We start from the raw sequence: 19,623 nt of genomic DNA, 5'->3' as shown, positions 1-19,623 counted from the left end.
TCCCAATATTTATTATAAATCATCATATTTTGTATATTATATTTCTCCTAAACATTTTCCAAACAGAAATTAAAAGAATAATGAAGATATTTTTTGTTCAGTATTGTAAAATATTTCCATGGAACAATAAAAGATAATAAAGAGAAAAGTGGGATAATTGTCTAAATAAATTAATAGAATTTCTCAAATTCCAACTTATTTAGAAGATAATTTATTTGAATGTTATTTTAAGCCTCGCAAATATACACATCTTATTCATCGTATTTACACAAAGTCGACGGCTGGTCACTATGGAACTCCGTATTCTTCATCTTCATCGCCTTCATCTTGTTCTACATCAGTTTCGTCTTCTGTGACATACCCAGGAGTTGTCGGAGCAGGTACAGGTTCGTCACCTTCGTCTTCGTCTTCGTAATCACCTACATCTGCAGGTTCTACTTCATCCTCGTCTTCTTCTTCCTCATCCTCTTCCCCCATTTCATCTGTCCTTCGCACGTCTTCTACAGGGGCAATCTCTTCTTCGGCCAATTCATCTTCCGTTGGCTCTTCTTCAGGCTCTTCTTCTGCTTCTTCTGGTACTTCACCCGCTTCGAAAGGTGGTGGTTCTTCGGTTTCAATCTTTTCCGGTTCTTCTCTTTTTTCTTTCGCCACATCCTTTTCCCGCACGCATTTCACTCGCTGAAGTGGCTTGAAGAGTTTAAAATCTTCGGGTAATTCATCTTCCGAATAAAGTCTGTTTGGTAAAACGTATTTTATCATTTTATAAATCTGATGCAAGAAAAGTTTCTTTAAAAAAGGTAGCTGTTAATTTCATGCGTTTCATACCAATATTGCAAAAAACAGATCAATTTCCTACCTGTCCGCAAAATAGATACGTCGAACCCTGCAGTTTGCGTGGATCTGTATGCGTGTAGTTTCGACATAATTTGTCCCGTACGCTCTCCGCGTGAAGTCCGCGAGATTAAATTGAATTTGATTCCAACCACCGGATAGGCCGATCGGCATCGACGTGCAGAATGGTCGAACTCGCGTGGTGCTTTGAAAATTACTCATGCGAAACCTTCTGTGCATATTCTTGTCGTCGAGTATCTATCGAATCAAAAATAAAATATACTTCTTTTCTACATTCATTGTAGTTTTACGAAATGCTATTGCTGCTATTGAAAAAAATATAATCAGTAAAGAGCTTTCCCCGTGAGACATTTACTGTTATTTCGAACGTGAAGTACTTCTTCATGTTCTTGATAATCATGATGAGAAACGGAAGTTTAATGCCAAGGACTTTTTTGGGATCACATGGGCAGAAGATGTACGTTGTTGTGACGTTGGTTCCGGCTATTTCCAGAGCTAGAGATTTCACTTCGTTGTCTGTTACTCTTCGAATGTATCCATTTTTCACCTGTTCGAGACGATTGATACTCGGAGCAAACAGATTAATTGCAATGGAATTTATTTTACTAACTTGAACAGATACAATATTTGGAGAAATTTAATGGGGATAAATCTGACAGTGAAACTATTTTTATTAATTTCATAAAATAGAGTTATCTCTCCTTATGTTTTCTTTATATTGATGAACTTACGTGCATATCCCATAACTCTAGCGGACGTGAGCCGCAGCTGTACAAAACGGACATAAGTCCATGCTGATACTTGTTACGAAACATCCTACGTTTCTGCTCTCATCGAATTAATAAAAATAATCAAAAGGAAAAAGTATTATAATATTTTCATGTTATCATTATCCTGAGAAAACGTCACGTTTAACCATTTATTACACGTAAAGTAAGAGAATTTCTTTGTTTCTCTCCTTGTCGAATCGAATTTGTTTTCTCTTCTGATTTCGCGTGAAAGCTTCGAGAGTCTGTTTACCTTTTTGTTAAAGGAAGAAAATAGACTCGCCCACTTTATTCAATGTATCAATGCAAATTTTATTCGATCGCACATGTCGATACATATCGTACACAATGAAAGTTGGGAGCACAATGAGATGCTGTTTCGTTATGTGTCACGAAGAAGCTCGTTGATGTGACGTCTTTCGTTCACGGTTAGCAAATCGGGGACAATCAATGTCTTCGGTGGCATCCCGACGCTGAATACACGGTCGATCCTGACGCTATCGATGGCGAACAACTGCATCATCGCAAAGTGCATGATATCGCGGTTCAGCTGACGCTTGATCTGCTTCTTGGTCCTCTGTACACGTCGTCGGCAGACCACGTAACTTTTAACAGATTAAACATTTTGTCGAAAAACGACTTTTTAAATATTGAAATATTGAGGAGATATTAAAATGTTTTTAACTATTTTATAATGTAATATTCTCTGAATATTTACGATATTGACACATTCACTGCTATTAGCGTCGTGCCGTCTTAATTATCTAAAATTTAGTTGCTGGATGTTCAACGATAATTACGGCCATAATCGTTAAATGTTTGATACGCGTTTTAACAGGAAATATTTAGAAAAATAAGTAAACAACGAGATTAACAAATATTATCAATAAAATTAAGAATATCTAGGATGAAAGGATATTAAAGAGTAAGAAGAGCATTTCAGTCTTGAAATAGGATGCTACCTACGTTGAATCGTTGAAGATATAAAGATAAGGTAAAAATTTATATCGAAGTATCATAACAGCAAAGTAAGAAAACTAAATTTGCCTTTAATATTTTTGAAACTATTCTGTACTGAATGTAATATATAAAGTTTTGCCAAAGGACAGAAGAAATTATTAAAAAATTATCCAATTTAATTTCAAGTCAAAGTATAATCTAGTAAAAATAATGATATTTATTTTCACGAATGAAATAATCCTTACTAAGGTAGATTTTTAAGAGTAGTATAACTTGGATGTATCGAGACATCGCTTCTGTACAATTCCGGATATAATTTCATATGTTTCGTGAGATATCTCCTAGCACGTGGTTTCGCTGTAGAAATATCTTCCTTCGTTTCGGTCGTAAGCTCTTCTTTATCACGATCCAGGTCATTTTCCGTATCCACAATTTTCTCTCCTTCCTGACTAGTCATCGTGATACATAAACTACGAATTCACACAAAAATATCGACTTTTTTTTATAAATCATTTACCTATGAATCATTTATGAATGAAACCCAACCAATTCTCATTTTCCGATTTCAATTCAATGGTCGAAAAATTCATAAAAACAGTATAAACAATTGCACAAGTCAATGATTTTCCAAAGTGTTTAGAATAATTAATATATTTAATTGTTTCTTCAAGTGTACTTTATCGAACGGAAATATCACAGAAAACGATTACTCACGCAGGATAAAGCTAAAATTTGAAATTAAATGGTCGAAAGAAGGGAACGTGATGATCGCCATAAACGCACAACTCGAACTGGAGAATTTTTCGATGGTCGATTCGGCGAGTCTGACTGGTCTCTCCGTTGATCCGACGAAAGTTGGCCGATCTGCAACGAAGTGAGCCCCTGTGCCTCGTACGGATATCGATTTGGTTTCCAGGTGAATCAATAGAGATTCGGTTCATTCTTATTCCAATGCGTTTGCCTGTGTACACGTCGGACCACCAAACTTCCCACACAGAACCATTAATCCATTCCAATTAGCCGGCTGCGAGAAGATTATGCGGTAATCTCAGGAATTTGCGAGCCAGATAAAGTTACGCCGCGACGAAGCTCACGAACGATCTATGACTCGCGTTCCATTTGTACGCTGCACGATAGTTCGTGAAGATACCTGTTTAGAGAATTAAATTAAATCTTTTTGGCAATGGAAATGGCAGGTGTGCAAGTTCCTGTTTCTTGTATTTATATTATGTAACACACTATTGTCGCAGTTGTACTGAATTTGCTGTTTAGCACGAATCTGTAGAGTGGTACACACAAGTGATCCATATTTCCTATTACTTTATGTATGTAATTACGCGATCCTTGAGACGAACATTATCAAGCACAGGATTAATTGAATTATGTTTATTATACTTTTCCATGATGACATTGTATTTGAGGCAAGTACCTACTACAGAGACAATAAGAATCTGATTTCGCATTCAATAAGAAGTTACTTATGCAGCAACTTGATATGATTCCTTTATTTGCATATGTATAATCTACATTCAACTTTAAATTGATTTCTTAATATTTATTTATATTTACAAAGAACTGAGAAATTTATTTTTATAAAATAACAATGAAAGGATAAATGTCATTTTACTTTAATAGGGATGCATGCTTCAGCGAATACATAAAGAAACTTTTGTAAGAAAAGTTTGTTACGATGTTGAAAAATATGTAAAATACACAATTTCTGATAAGATGTAAGTACAAGAGGGAGGAAAGAAGATCTCTTGAATGTATCATAAAGAATTAGAAAACTTTTTCGTTTACGATAGTGAAATATACATAATTATAGGCATTAAATAATACATAATGAGAATAACAAAATGACGATACAGTAATGTATATTTAATTTATCAATTTTTGTAATTTTTAAGCGATTACACTTTTTACTCGCAGAATGAAACGACAGCGGCAAGGAATTTACATAATTGCGTTTCGAGTTATGCATATAATTAAATTAAACGCGTGTTGCGATGACAATGCGTATTTACGAATGTGAAGAATATTTATAAAAATTTCTTTACTGTTTTTTTCTGCATCATACTTCACTAACGAGGAAAGTACATATAATTTTTATTAAAAAAATATAGTTTATCATATACTTAAGATAAGAAAATTTAACAAAAGTTATTAACCTTTTTGTGATCTTCAATCAAAATCATTCACATTGTCGGGAATTTCTTAATCCGTGAGATTTATCTTATTTTAATCGTTCGAAAAAGTTTAATAACGTGGGTATAATCACCGTGACAGCCATCGTGTTAACAAGTTCGTTTCTCGATTATATCACAATTTTCAGCCTGCGTATAGAATCAAATTTCTGAATCACCAATAGGCAGTCGCCGCCATATCCTGAAAACAGACAAGAATTTTAATTAACGTGCATCATACATAGTCCATTGAAACTGCGGTAAGAGCTTCATCGCGTGCTATTGTCTCGGGAAATAGACGCAGAGCACGAAGGATATTTATCGAAGCGCTATCGAGTCCTCGAGGGGTTGGTTTCTCGTTTCTGTGCGATGGCATATTGCGCACCGCTCTTAGGAGCTATGAAAATTCGATTACAATTACGCAGACATGTCGCCAACAACTTCGTTACCGCATCGATTAAACCGTGCACGGTTTCGTATCGGCTAAGTAATCGTGTACTGCAATCGATAAACGGTAGTCGCAAACACACGGGTCAGCGACGAACTTTTGCCCTTTCGTCTACTCAGCTATCATCTCGTTAGAACGCGTTAGCTAAACAGAATTTCTTTAACCCGGTATAATTGCTCCGGTGATAGTCAGCGTGCTAGAAATTGCGTTAAAAATAAATTGTTGCCCACTTAACTGTTGTCGTGCCAACGTAGGGTCACTCAGGAAGCCTAATATAAGTACTTGTGACATTTATGGAAGGGGTTTAGCTTTGAAAAAGGAAATTGTTCAATTACAATTTTTATTACTTTGGTTTCAGAGTGTTCTATTTAATTATTGAGTTCGTTTAATAAATTTAGTATCTTCTGCTCGTGAAGCTGTATTTGGTTCTGTATTAGTGCGATTAGATTATGACTATGGTCATCGAACTCGTTGAATTGTCTAAGAACTATGTATATTAATAATAATAACGAGTATATATAAAAATTCATAATTGTCTGGGTAATTCAACATGGAGGAATTAAGTGCAACGAAAAAATTGCACGATTTCATTCCTAATGAAGTTTCAAATCAGACCATTCGAGCTCAATATCTTTTAAATAACGTTAGAACCTAGAACGATCTAGAAGCGTTTAGAATTTAATGATACAGCTTTGATGAGGAATAATTGCATGTTAAATAACGTTATATTAATTCGAACAGAACTGGTCTTTGACAAAAAAGACCGCCGCGTCTGAAATTCAAATCTCTGTACAAGCTTCTCCCGCGTCCGCCTGCGCACATTCTTGCCGGGTCGCCACAGCGAATACGACGTCCCCGTCCAACGGAACAGAACGTTGTACGAGCCACAATAACCATGCTCCAACTTATTGATATTTTCTGGAGAGTAACGAGCGCGACACGAGTGAGACGGGTATGCCGCGCGAAGCGTGTAGCCCGGAAGGGTGCGAGTAGGACGCGGCGAGGGTGAAGAGGGTGCGCCGGAGCCCTCGTCACGCCCGCATGCTCAACGTGTGCAGTCTCCGGGTGTACAGCTGATCGCGAGTTCCGTGATTCGCAAGCAAACAGGCGCGCTATATCGTCGTGATCACATGTCAAGCAATCCAGTGATCCCTTTCAAACTGACCTTACTTTTTCCAACGAATCTCTTCTAAATCGTGTTCTTAGCATCCGAGTTGACGATGTTACGGCGATAGCCGGCTACTGCATCTTTGGAGAACGCGAAGGGTCGTCTTCGTGCACCCATCTTCATTCGTGTTGGTTCTTTGCATACCGTCGCGTAACCGTGTAATGTACGTGTGAATGTACTTCTTGTACGTGTGAAAGGGTTACCGTAGCAGAAGAAGAAGAAAAAGAAATTCGGCTGTGCGTCGTGTAGCCACGCGATTTACGAATCTTTGATCCCTATCTGGATGTCGTTGGTCGCCGTGACGTCGTCGTTTAGAGACGGTGGACCGAGAGACGGGACGAGCCGCTTCGAGGCCACGGTTTCGAGGAACACGGTTGCCCACGCTCGATAATCGCGATAAGCTCGTATATGATGGCCAACGAAATAACACAGAGACCGTACAGGTGCGTGATCGCTTGGTCGCTTCGAGGCTTTTCCTAAAGAATACTTGCTGCGAGAATCAGAGCTCAGCCGGCCACGAAGCCGCTCTCTGTTTCCCGACGAAGTACCGGAACAGCAGCTACGACGATTTCGTCAAGCGATCCTCGCGACTGTTGCTCGATATTGGCATATGACTCGTGCAAATTGGGACAGTGTGCGAAGATCGTAGAGGAAAAACGCGATGAGTTACATTTCTTATTTCTCTATGAGGAATCAGTTTTCAAATAACTTCAGAAGCGTGTCGAATTGTATCGTCACGTTGACGATATTACCAATATCGTTGTCGGTGATATTATATTGCTGGCTTTTTAATTTAATTCATTTGGTTCTACTTAATTTTGAAATTAGATATTCACCAAAAAATATCGATTTCTATAGTATCAGTTCCAAAAGATGTCGTGAACGTACTACTATATTTTTGAAAGATTTATATCTTTCGGTTTAACTGGTTGTATCTTTTCAATTATGCAATGGTTAGGTAATAACATGCTTCGAATCATCGAGCAACATGAAAATCAGAAAATCAATAATAACGGACTTGTTATGGTTTTGCAAAATTTTTAAAGATCCTATACAGCTCTTACGAGGCTCGATAGATAATTATTGAGATAATTGTGCAGATAGGTTAAATGTTTCGTAAGAAAGTTCGGAAATTCTTTGCACGAACATCGACTGTAAGTTGCATAAGCGTGTTGCTCGTGTTTTAAATGACGTAATTGACGACCGTACTTGACCAGATTCTGGCCGATTTATTGATTCCGATTAAATATTATTGTTGCTAAAGCAACTCGTTTATAGGACAATCGATTATATTTTGCGCACTGCTCTCACATGCATGCTTTACGCTGCTTATTAACAAGATCGATTAAGACAAATATTTCCTATTTTGTGATCTATAGGTTTACGTCTAAAATATAAATCTGTGTTTCGATTGTGCCAATCAGTCGTCAAAATTTCTATGCGTATTATAAACGGACTATTCTTTGTTTAAATAAAATATACGTGAGCTGTTCGGAAATTAAAATAACGAATTTTATTTCTTGAAAAATTCTTCACATCTTGACGATATAATAAACAAACGAAAAATTCAGAAAATAAAACACGTATCGCAATATGTATGACAACATTTAAAATATGTAACGTATAATACTGTTTAACGATTTGCCCGAGTCTCTCTCATTTCACGCTGGAAAAACATTCATTATTATACTACTAATTAATTAATTGGTGTAATTGGTGTTCAACTTTTTAGAAATCAAATAATGGATGGAGTTGACCAAATTGATATCTCTTCACATTGTACGATAACATATTTATTCTCCTAACGTATAAAGTAACAATCAGACTGTGGATTTTTATTCGTTTATAAAAAATTCGAGGATGAAGAAATAAATAGAAATATCCAAAGTAGAACGCCGATCGTAATATTTAGTAGGCGAAACAAGCTTTGTTTATATCTCATTTCTTTAATTACGTTCACAAATATGATACGAGTCTGTATAAATACACGCAGTTCAGTAATAATAAAACAGTTTCTAGCCTTCTTACTGAGCACAGTACGCGCTAATTAATACTAAGTTGGCAGTGAAATATCGTAGCACATTCTTTTACGTGCATAAGTAATATTACATCAATAATAAAGGATATTTCTAATTTTATTTCAGTTTTAATTTTAATTTTAATTTCGTTTTACATTTTCATTTAAAAGAATAGTCTTTTTATAGAATATACGAAGATTTTTATAGATCACCGTATATAAGGTTTCAAACATCGGTATTATTGTAGATCTTTGGATATCGTACAAATTTTATCGAGTGGAAATTTTTCATGAAATTTTATAATAATTGCTTTCTTTTAAGAACAACGTTACCAGTTCCGGGCCATTCGGAAGTGAATTTATGCTCGGTGATATCACTGGGCAAAGACCTCAGCAAGATCACCATGCCGGTCATTTTTAACGAACCACTTTCCTTCCTCCAACGTGTCGCAGAGTACATGGAATACGCGAAATTGCTTAAGCTAGCGGCTCAAGAAGAAACTCCAATTGGAAGGTTGCAGGTAAATGGAAGTTTTTATTAGGTTGCGGAAGTTGTTCGAAGGAGAATCTTTTTCGTTAAGCGTAAAAAATATTCTCTGTGTCGTAGTACGTCGCTGCATTCGCTGTAAGTGCTTTGGCTTCGAACTGGGAAAGACTTGGCAAACCCTTCAATCCGATACTCGGTGAAACGTACGAGTTGGAGCGCGAGGACTTCCGGTAAGTAGCCGACCGTCCAAGTTATCAAAAACATTTCAGTTTAGTTTAGCTTCTGCGTTGTAGTTAATTAAGTATTCAATTATTAGGGCGGTCTCTGACAAGCATTATTCGAGTATCGGCTTGTGATTTGATGAATTTATCAAATGATAATATCTCGATGAATTTTAATTAAATTGCTATACCGAAGATTAAATTTAATAGTTTGGAAATTTCTCGATCGATGATATTCCCTATTCTTCTCGTTGAGTAGATAACAAGTAGTCAATTCAGAATGAAATTTTAATATTGAATTATTCTATCGGAATGCTAGGTTGTCCGAAAAATTTCTTTCGTTTTATAAGGAAATAATAGACGTACCATGTTTTTCGTTTTATATTAGTTTATTGAATTATGCACGAACATAATAATAGAAATATAAAGAAATAGATCATACCTAATTCAATAAAATAATATTAAACGGAAATTGTTGTTCGTCTATTATCGTCTTACAGAACGAAAGAAACTTTTCGGACAACCTAATACATTTCGTATTGCGATTATATTCCAATGAAGCATCTGGGAGATTATTCTTCCAGAATATCCTAGAAACGATTAAACAACTCCAAAGAATTAAAGTCTATTTGCCATTAAGCATGGAAACAGCGCAATCTACAAATTTGTTAGATTATCGAGAAAATGTAGGAACTCGTTCACGCATGTTTACTCTGTGTCTTTATTTAGAATAGTCTGCGAACAAGTGTCGCATCATCCACCGGTATCCGCGTTCCACGCGGACAGCGAAGAATTCACATTCCACGGCACTATACACCCGAAATTGAAGTTCTGGGGCACATCTATCCAAGTACATCCAAAGGGTATTGTCACCGTCGAGCTTCCTAAGTAAGTAGCCGATTCATTTATTGTTACGTATATTGGGTTGGCAACTAAGTGATTGCGGATTTTGTCATTAGGTGGTATTGACAAAATTTGTCATTAAGTGGTATTGACAAAATTTGTCATTAGGTGGTATTGACAAAATCCGCAATCACTTAGTTGCCAACCCAATAGAATTACTTTCGAATGTCCTCGAACAGTAACAAAATTTGGCCGCACATTCGAGTAATTTGTAAAAGTGACCACGTACATACAGCGATATACAAATACGTAGGTATATTCTTTCGTGGAAATAATAAAAATATATAGATTTCCATTACGGTTTCTTATCATCGTTCTCGTTGTACTAGAAGCTCTGTACAACCAGTTTCAAAGAAACAAATAAACAAAGGTCTAAGACTAAAGGCACCAAAATAACAAAAACCCGGTAAATAAAGACGGCCAAGCCGACTGTATGTGGCGTTCTAACGTTAAAAGAAGCACTTTGTACGAATCCAGATGGAAGGAAGCGTATACTTGGCAAAATATCAATTGCATACTGCACAACGTGCTGGTAGGCCAATTATGGATGGAACAGCTCGGTTCCTTGGAGATCAAACAAAGCGGCGGAGCGAACTTGAAGGCGACTCTGTGTTTCAAAAGCGCCAGTTGCAATGCCAAGGACCTTCACCGAGTCGAAGGCTTCGTAACGGATCAAGAGTAAGCTGGTAACAGTTTATCATCATTTGAATTCGCAAACGTAACAGCGATTCTCTGTAGCAAATCGAGCTGCATGCTGATAAATCGTACACGCGTTTCGATCGACAACAGTTTCGTTATTTTCTATTCGTAAATGTTGGTTTGCACTTAATTCTCGTTTGTCTACCGTTTAGAAAAAGGAAACTGCTATTTCTTTATGGAAAATGGACGGAGAGGATGATGGTGTGCGACCCTGCGTTGTACGAAGAAGCGTTGGAGAAGGTGAAACGCGAGGCAAAGAGTCCCCAGGGCAGTCCTGGCCATAAGAAGGTCCTCGCGAAACTGCACAGCCTCAAGGTCGGAGCGTTCAAACCGTCTCACCAGGTATTTGGGATATTAATCGAGGAATTTGATAGAAATTTGTCAGAATTGAATTCTTTTTCAAAGAGAGAGATGAATAGTATGTTTCTTATTTCTTTTAGTATCCTCTTTTACTATGAGTTTTACATATTAATTGAACTACTCAATGGAAATACGATATAAGTGTATTTCTGTTTTTGTGAAAGTGGAATAAATGTAGGGAAAGATGCACAAGATCTTGAACTTATGAATTGCCTGCTATGAATGTTCGAGTGTTTATGAGCAAGTATTGTAGTCTCTTGGTATCTTGTTTATTTATTAGAAATTTTAATTCCAATATTTGAAAGGAGATTTACCTTTTTAAGATAAATGTCAAACGTGTACGAGTAACCTTGATGCTTTAGATATAACGCGAAATCAACTTGAAACGTATGATCGAGGGATAGAAACGATCTTTCCTCTTTCTGCGAAATTTCTCTAAAATTCGAGATAATTGCGATCAAAAGATAAAACACACGTGTATAGTGAAGTATTCATGTTTTCTGGGAAATTTCACTAAAATTTGAGATAATTACGATCCAAAGATAAAACACACGTGTATGGTGAAGTATTCATATTTTTATGAATATAATTTCATTGGTTACGTTATACTATAGATTTGCGGCAAAAATTTTGCTTTCCATTCATCGGTTTTATGCTCTTAACTTTCAAGTGACTGTTTTAAAAGCGAGTTATATATAGATCATCATATGTTACTCCTATTTATACGTACCTTCATTCATTAAAGCTTTGAATATTCAACAACTTCAACAAGTTCTCTTCATAAAAAAAAAAAAATCTCACCGTGAAAGGATTAGCAAATGTTTCACGTAATTTACGAATAGTAATTATATCGTGTCATTCTTCGAAGAAATCTTGCGGTTAAAAGTTGATAATAATTAGAACATTCAAAATTTATAAAATATCGTATTAAGATTAGTTCTAATGAAATATTTCTACGATATTTGATTCTAATAAAATATTGCTGTCTAAGCGTTCGCTCTATCTCGTTTTAACTTATTCTGATTTAGTATGTTTCACTGGAATATTTCGACACATTTTTTTCAAATAATTTTCACGGTCATTTAAGGATGCGATCGACGATCCATCAGCAAGTATAGACGGAGACGATATTCCAACGATCGAAGATATTCCTGGATCGATTACTCTTTGGGAAGCTTCGCCGAGGCCAACTAATAGCGCAGATGTAAATAAAACGTTGTTCATTATTATTAGATTGCGGGTGTTTTATGCATTTGTGAGAAATTTGAAGGCAGAAAAATTCACAGGACGCATATAATACGCAAAAATGTATAAAATATCCAAAGTAGAATACTACGATATTTAATAGACGTGACGAATCTCTGCTTTTAATTATATTCAGAAAAATATGAATTTGCATAAATATCCGCAGTTGTATTCCATTTAATCATTTTACTAAACTTATTTCCTTCGATGCCCCGTGGCTCACGAAAGTATTTCGGACGCTTCTAGAGATGTTTTGAAATTTCGTTTGCACTGTAACGAGAGACGACTATCGTAATTGTATTCGTGAAATTTGAAACGAATCTGAAAATGGATATACCATACAACAAGTTGCAAGGTGTTTCGAAAGCATACACTTTACAAAAATTATCAAACCACTTGAACAGTCGATTATTCACTGTATTAATAAGCTACGTATAACGAGACCATTGTTAGCTTTAATTATACGTTTAAGACTACTGTTCGTGTATAAGTACGCTAATTTTTTTACTAATTGTACGTTTGCAATTAATATCTTGTAAATTCCATATAGATTTTCCAATCGGTTTCAAATACTATTATATCAGGTCTGTAAGTATGAAACCGGAATTTGTCTATAGATGGCCCTAGCTGATAATGTAGTTATCACTAAACTGCGTCATCGATGCCAAAAGTCTTTGCTGACATCTCACAAACATTTTCGACTCAGAACAATACAAGTTTCATACAACAGCATAGTTTGCAATAGCGTTGAACATGTCAAATTTTGTGCCTGCAAACTACGATTTGCGGACAGCATTGATTTTCTGTTACCATTCGAAGAAAACTGCTGCAGAATCGCATGGAATGCTTGTCGAAGCTTACGGTGAGCATGCTCTTGGTAAATCACAGTGCTTTGAGTGGTTTAAAAAATTCAGAAGTGGCAATTTTGACGCGAGGAACGAAGAACGTGGAAGACCACCGAAAAAGACCACCGAGCTGTTAAAACCTGGCGAAACCGTTAATACCGAGCGCTACCGACAACAAACGATCGATTTGAATCGAGCTTTGCGTGAAAAACGACCAGAATATCAAAAAAGGCAACACAAACTAATTTTGCTTCGTGATAATGCACCATCACGTACAGCAAAACCGGCCAAGGAAACGATCGAAGCGTTCAGTTGGGAAATACTTTCGCACGCGGCTTACTCACCAGACTTGGCTCCGTCCGATTACTGTTTATTTGCATCGATGGGACACGCACTTTCTGACCAGCACTTCGCTTCTTACGAAAATGTACGAAAATGACTCGATGACTGGTTTGCCTCAAAAGAGCGACAGTTTTTTTAACGTGGCATCCACCAATTGGCAGACAGGTGGGAAAAATGTATAGCTAGCGATGGGCAATACTTCGAATAAAATATTTTTGATCATTTTCATACAATAAACGTGTATTTTCTATACAAAAATTCCGGTTTCGTATTTACATACCTGGTAATCACGGCAGTCGTGTTTCGTCACAGAGCTGACGAAATTTTAGAAAGTTCATAATGCATATAAATTTATAATGCACATAATATATCCATAGGAAAATTTCGTGGTAAGTATAATTAAATACTTTCGCGAGTCACCGTATTAGCGCGACGTTTAAAACATTTGTCGGATCGATTTCCAGTATTACCAGTTTACAACGTTTGCAATGTCGTTAAACGAACTGACACCGGAAATAGAAAAAGTTATATGTCCGACGGATTCGAGATTAAGGCCGGATATTAGGAAATTGGAGAACGGCGATCAAGATGGAGCTGCGGCTGAGAAGACGAGACTCGAGGAGAAGCAAAGAGATACACGGAAATCTCGAAAACACAAGAAAGGAGACGATTGGACACCCAGGTAATAAATAATTAAAAATAATTGTATTGCTTGGAAGAATCGATCGATCGCGCGATCTTCTACTTGATCTTTCCCATAACGTCATACAAATAACGTCATACAAATAATTTATCAAACATATTGCATAACACTTTTTCACCTTTGATTTCCTCACTTGCTTATTTGGTGGAGCAGAGTCGCTTCGTTGTTTAATTGATTTCAGTAGACAATTAGAGAATACATATAATAACGTTGTTTAAATATTCATAGAAACCGTTTGAATATTTATATTGGTTTTAAACATTGGATCGTCGTTTTCTGAATAATATACAGACGATTTTTCTTTGCTGTGCCAGGTAATTGGTAACGACATGCTACGATAATTATCGAATCTGTATATGAGAAGAGAATTTGTGCTTTTATAGCCAGGAAAAATATATAATATCGATCAATCTGATGTAATCATTCTATTAGATTAGTGTATTTAGGCACGATGAAAAAGTAAAATCCCAATAAGAATAAATATTTCAGTTCGTTCAAAGTTATCATAATACCTTCTCATGGTTTCTAGCTTATTGAATTTCCTTGTTTTACAATTATTCTTATATCGTGAGACATCTTCAATTCGTTCGTACGTTTACACGGAGGTTTATGTAACATTATTGTCACGTGAGATAGATAAGCAAAGTTAGAACGGATGTTCGAAATTGTTCGTGAGTGTAAACCGTGTGACGATGCTCAGAGAATCTATTTTATGTTAAAAATATCTGCCGAAGTCCCGTCATGCGCGCAATATTTCCTTCGAACTTTGAAATTCTAAATTTTAGAAGGCCATCTAAAATCGCTCAGCTTCCTTCAAAATTATTCTAAAACTTTCACTTCGTCAAGCTTAATCTCGTTCAATTTTGTTTTATCGAGTATCAGTCACTCCATTCTAATATTGATATATATACTATCTTGCTCTTTCAAGATAATATCGATTATCGGATATGTCACAGGTGGTTCCAATTGGGCATGAATCCATACACAAACCAAATGGACTGGTTATACCGCGGAGGCTATTGGGACCGTGGCTACGGCAATATGGAAGATATCTTTTAATATACGTGGAAACCCTCATCCGGGCGGAATAATTAACGAGTAGCAAAATGGAAAAGTTCGCTCGCATGTCCTGGCGAGGAATATTCAGACAAATTGCCGGTATACTTAAATCAAGGTGGTTGCCCTTCAACCTTGATACCGTTCGAATTTTGTATCGTTGGTCGATTTGTTGTACTCAAACGATCTAAAGAAGCCGAAGTCTCGTCGCTTGTATCGATATCGTATGTGTTTATGTATCTACGAATAAGAGAGAGTCAATCATACAGAAGGTGCAAGCACGACGCGCAAACACACTTGTGAAAACATAGTCGTCGAGCACGTGGATAATACACGTTTCGGAAGGATAAAGCGCAATAAGAGTAAAGAGCAGCTTTTTCTCTCGACAAGTACCATTGTGTTCCATTAAGACGATGACAGTTGTACGATCGATCAACGAGAATAGAACCGCGCCAGACTTCTAGGACAAATAAATGCTCCGGTTGCGAGGAGCGAAACTTTTGTACAACGCGCAGCTTTACACGACAGGCACACGCTTATCTCGATAACGCGACCTCAGTACTTTGGAAATCTACGCTGTCGGTCAAAAGTCTGGCATCGTTTTGCCAATCTGGGAAAAGATTTGCCATGGGTTTTCCAATCAGTTGTACCGAATCTTCCGCCAATTCGTGTTGATTGCAAATTGGAATGTAAAAGGGCTTTTGTAGAGCCTTCGGTAATTTTCGTCAATAAATCGAGATATCGATGCCATTGTGTTACAAATATCTTCTGCCAGCTAAAATACGTTATTCTACTAAAAAACAAAAAAATAAAAATTGTAACACAAATGATTACCGATCGAAGACTCGACAATCACTGGATCGATGCTCTCGAATAGAACGATCTTCTCTGTCTCGATACATTTTTAAACATCTGATACTTCCAAACTTTTGACCGCTAGCGTATTTTTTCTCCTACTCGCACGAGATCGTCCTCCACAGATTCTTTCGACGCGATCCAAAAGAAAGTGTTACTCGAGCTGCGCCACGAAGAGAAAATACCAGTGAATCTCTAATGTCCGATCTACTGTCGGATAGATCGAACCGGACGAGCAAGCTTACGCCTCGTAGAGCAATTCCGTATGCAGGTCGTACGTGCATAGTGTTTTTTAGGTAATCAAATACGTGTTCTAGCGCTCTATGTTCGAGTGCCATCGAGGAACGCGGCATAGCAGAATTTACGACACGAAGAAACGAACCAGATGACACGATCTCTGCTGATCGCTGTTTTAGCATACGAAACTACTCTCTTCAGTTACAATGTTTCGTCTATCATTTCAAAGCTGCAGAAAATTGAATTATTGTTATTTTCTTTATGCTATCTTTGTTTTTCCTCGTTCAGGAAAGTGGGTTACATAAATTTATTATCATTATGCGGGCTGTTCTTTGCGAGAGTAGTGGCGGCCGGTAAACGGTTATAAAAGCTTCGCATGGGCGGTTAAGGTGGTTCCCATGGCACAAGGATAACAACACGACGTCCATCCGTTAGTTGATGTTCGTTGTAGAACGAAATTGTGGTGAACGAATAGCCGCAAATTTTTTATGACACAAAGACAGACACAATACATGTACGAGATATGACAGTAATGTTTCTAGAATAATTCGTTTATTACTGTTTTTTTTTTTTTAAATTATTACCGTTGCACTAATCTTTTTAACTAAAATCTAGGATCGTTTGCTGATTCGTTGTTCGTGTTATCCTTAATTAACGTAATTTCTGGTATCGATGTTAACTAATAATAAACGATCGGATGAAGGTAATTGTCTACATTGTTGGATTTCCGCCCAGAATTATTCCTGAAGCTGTATCGTCGCACTTCGTATAAACTCACACACACAGGACATATACAGAAACGGTACTTCTGTTCGATTTCCTTCCAGGAGAACCATCGAGAGATCGCAGCGATTGTATCTTTTTCACGCAAACACATTCGTTTTTACGATTACATGTAGCACACAAGATCACTTCTGACACTATTTTTATAACAAAAAGAGAATTAAATGAAACGAGAGCCCGGCACGGCCCATAGCCGACGCCATCCTTCTCGATACGTTAGTTTTGACTAGTAGGTTTCTGTACATACAGCGACTGTACTATACACTTGTATCTAAATATTAATGATTTAGAAGGATTTTATGCGCGAGGCGGTGAATTCTAGCGGAATGAGCGATCGCTCGACCAAGTTAGCTCAAAATAGTTAGCTCAAGTCTCCGGGGAAGCTTCGTAACCACGCATCGAACGAGCAATAAATTAATATTAATCGTTATTCTTTCTTCGTAAGTTGATTTGGTGTTGTTCAGACCTTTGGTCGGTTCGTTAGCATTTTTTACATTATCCGACTCCATTCAGAAGCGACTTTCGCTCGATGGTAATGGTCGATCATACGTATAGGGATTTCTTCAAGGTTACTATCTGTCGAAATTTGTGTCTATGGAGTTCACTGCGTATATTAATTGCATAATGATGTCTCTTGATATTTATTGTAAAATTTTACTGCTAGATTCGAAGCACGTGATAATACTACTGGAAATTGGTCGAGAAAAATTGTCAAAATTTAAATTTCTCAAATCTGCATTTGACATCCGTAAGAAATATGCAACTTATCTTGGAACGTATTTGCGAATGAAGTCAACGATGTAACTAATTTTTCCAACACCGTTACTTCTTACATTTTGACGACTAAAGTTTGATTTACGCTATTTTATTTTATAATTTTATTTTATACTACTTCAACCATAACTGTTTACCGTTTGTGAAAATCCTCGAACAGTGTTAGAAATATACAATAAAAATTGTCTACAAAATTTTCCGATTCGGTTCCGTAATTTCGATGGTAGACTCATTTACGACAGCTAAAAGCCATGAAAGCCTTTATGCGCGTATGATCAACTAACCAATGACGATCGTATGGCAATTTAATTATTTCAAATAGCGTAGATAGTTTGATTCGAAATCTAAAAATAACGTAGATCAGGCTATTTGATACTCAATGGTGCCAACACAACATGCTAATACAACATGCTAATTTTTTCTCGAACGTGTAACGTATAGTCGTACGTATTCACACATTTTCTGCCAGTTTCACCGGTGCATACATAGGGTTTAGCTCGGCTTATCGTTAGCGTGTAAGTGTCGTCCGGCCGTGTTTGTAATCGCGGTTTGTTAACGATTTGTTTACGCAAAACTATGTGGACATTTAGGCCAGTATGAGCTAAAAGTACGTTCATCGCTTTTGAGAAGCTAACATCCATCAAATCTTAGAGTTTGTTGTATAAAATCATCCAAATGTGTTGCTTTATAGAGGATCCTGATCAACTTTGACGAAATATTTGTCATAAGTGATACCATAATTGATAGACGTACGTGTGTATTACAACTGTATGTATATTGTATTTCAAGAATCTTTCAAGCTAACCACCAATTGCTTTTACTTTATTTATCGATTTCATATTTCATAAATCACCTTTGTTTAGGGATGAAATTGAGATGATTGCAACACCTTGGAGAAAGTAGAACATGAGGTAGTTTGTACATATTATATCGTTGGCCGGCTACTTTATACATCAATTAATTGCTACTGGATATGTCTTATACAATAGAAGTTAATATTAAGACGTTTCTTCATTTCAGGGTAATTTATTTATATTTATATATAATTTGAAATACGTATTTTATATTGAAGAATTATGATATCATTTTAGAATATGACAGAGCATACGTATCTTTGTACAAAGCGGTTTCTTTATGAAATTAGTTGCGTGATAATTTACATATTATTTTAAAAAATCATACGCCATTGATATTACGTTTCCTAATAATTCCTAATAATAATTTAAACAACTCTAATTTTTCGCCTGTACTAAATAAAGTAGAAACAAGATTAGATGAATTAATAGATTATTGGCTAATGATATGTTAAAAAAAAATGTGATACTTGTAATGATAATTTAGAATATATGGAGTTCATTTTCAACTAAAGTCAATTGTTCGACTATTGTCGCGTAGACGAAGGAAAGAAAGATGTTATTGATAAACACCGATAAGATAGTCTCTCTACATCACAGCACATAGACATTAATTAATGTACTCGACAGTATTACTGCGAAACAAAACAGTATTACGCATGGATTATACATACACTTATAGGAATTGATCTCTGCGTAATAACAAACATTCTTACGCTTCTGTATAACGTTTCTGATGATCGGTATGATCCATTGACTACGAACGCGAATTGTTATTATTACACTAATAATAAGAACGGCAGAATATAAATATACTATTTGAAGAGCGCCAATAATATTTAGAAGAGCTACACTATCGGGGTC

The 19,623-nt window shown here is 36.4% G+C and overlaps 3 protein-coding genes across 3 annotated transcripts; 1 reads left to right on the top strand and 2 right to left on the bottom strand.

The window, feature by feature from the left end:
* Positions 1-2: 2 nt before the first annotated feature.
* On the bottom strand, positions 3-1,726 carry LOC138179379 (cilia- and flagella-associated protein 20). Its single transcript, XM_069112096.1, has 4 exons — positions 1,584-1,726; positions 1,208-1,399; positions 857-1,089; positions 3-733 (listed from the first exon to the last, which is right to left on the bottom strand). The coding sequence occupies exons 1-4, from the start codon at positions 1,665-1,667 to the stop codon at positions 289-291; spliced, it is 954 nt and encodes a 317-aa protein (XP_068968197.1). The 5' UTR covers positions 1,668-1,726; the 3' UTR covers positions 3-288.
* LOC138179120 (uncharacterized) lies at positions 1,725-6,495 on the bottom strand. The gene is made up of 4 exons (XM_069111571.1): positions 6,454-6,495; positions 6,169-6,362; positions 2,825-3,049; positions 1,725-2,224 (listed from the first exon to the last, which is right to left on the bottom strand). The coding sequence occupies exons 1-4, from the start codon at positions 6,493-6,495 to the stop codon at positions 2,002-2,004; spliced, it is 684 nt and encodes a 227-aa protein (XP_068967672.1). The 3' UTR covers positions 1,725-2,001.
* Positions 6,270-17,055, top strand: LOC138179376 (oxysterol-binding protein-related protein 2). Its single transcript, XM_069112089.1, has 9 exons — positions 6,270-6,821; positions 8,718-8,916; positions 9,003-9,112; positions 9,833-9,991; positions 10,484-10,684; positions 10,858-11,047; positions 12,153-12,269; positions 13,962-14,179; positions 15,157-17,055. The coding sequence occupies exons 1-9, from the start codon at positions 6,787-6,789 to the stop codon at positions 15,257-15,259; spliced, it is 1,332 nt and encodes a 443-aa protein (XP_068968190.1). The 5' UTR covers positions 6,270-6,786; the 3' UTR covers positions 15,260-17,055.
* The last annotated feature ends 2,568 nt before the right edge of the window (positions 17,056-19,623 follow it).

This window comes from Bombus flavifrons, chromosome 4 (genome assembly GCF_040668555.2).
Source record: "Bombus flavifrons isolate JBK064 chromosome 4, iyBomFlav1_principal, whole genome shotgun sequence".
Lineage (NCBI taxonomy): Eukaryota > Metazoa > Arthropoda > Insecta > Hymenoptera > Apidae > Bombus > Bombus flavifrons.
The sequence above is the reverse complement of the archived record's forward strand: the minus strand, read 5'-3'. Positions and strand labels throughout refer to the sequence as shown.

Excerpts from the sequence above, each read along its gene's own strand:
- LOC138179376 (XM_069112089.1), top strand. The coding sequence starts at position 6,787 with ATGATGGCCAACGAAATAACACAGAGACCGTACAG. Across the intron at positions 6,822-8,717 it reads ATAACACAGAGACCGTACAG|AACAACGTTACCAGTTCCGG; the intron begins GTGCGTGATCGC and ends CTTTCTTTTAAG. Across the intron at positions 9,992-10,483 it reads GTCACCGTCGAGCTTCCTAA|ATGGAAGGAAGCGTATACTT; the intron begins GTAAGTAGCCGA and ends GTACGAATCCAG.
- LOC138179379 (XM_069112096.1), bottom strand. The coding sequence starts at position 1,667 with ATGTTTCGTAACAAGTATCAGCATGGACTTATGTCCGTTTTGTACAGC. Across the intron at positions 1,400-1,583 it reads TAGAGTTATGGGATATGCAC|GTGAAAAATGGATACATTCG; the intron begins GTAAGTTCATCA and ends CGTCTCGAACAG. Across the intron at positions 1,090-1,207 it reads ACTTCACGTTCGAAATAACA|ATACTCGACGACAAGAATAT; the intron begins GTAAATGTCTCA and ends TTGATTCGATAG.
- LOC138179120 (XM_069111571.1), bottom strand. The coding sequence starts at position 6,495 with ATGGGTGCACGAAGACGACCCTTCGCGTTCTCCAAAGATGCA. Across the intron at positions 6,363-6,453 it reads TCGCGTTCTCCAAAGATGCA|GGATCACTGGATTGCTTGAC; the intron begins GTAGCCGGCTAT and ends TCAGTTTGAAAG. Across the intron at positions 2,225-2,824 it reads ACTCTTAAAAATCTACCTTA|TTACGTGGTCTGCCGACGAC; the intron begins GTAAGGATTATT and ends ATCTGTTAAAAG.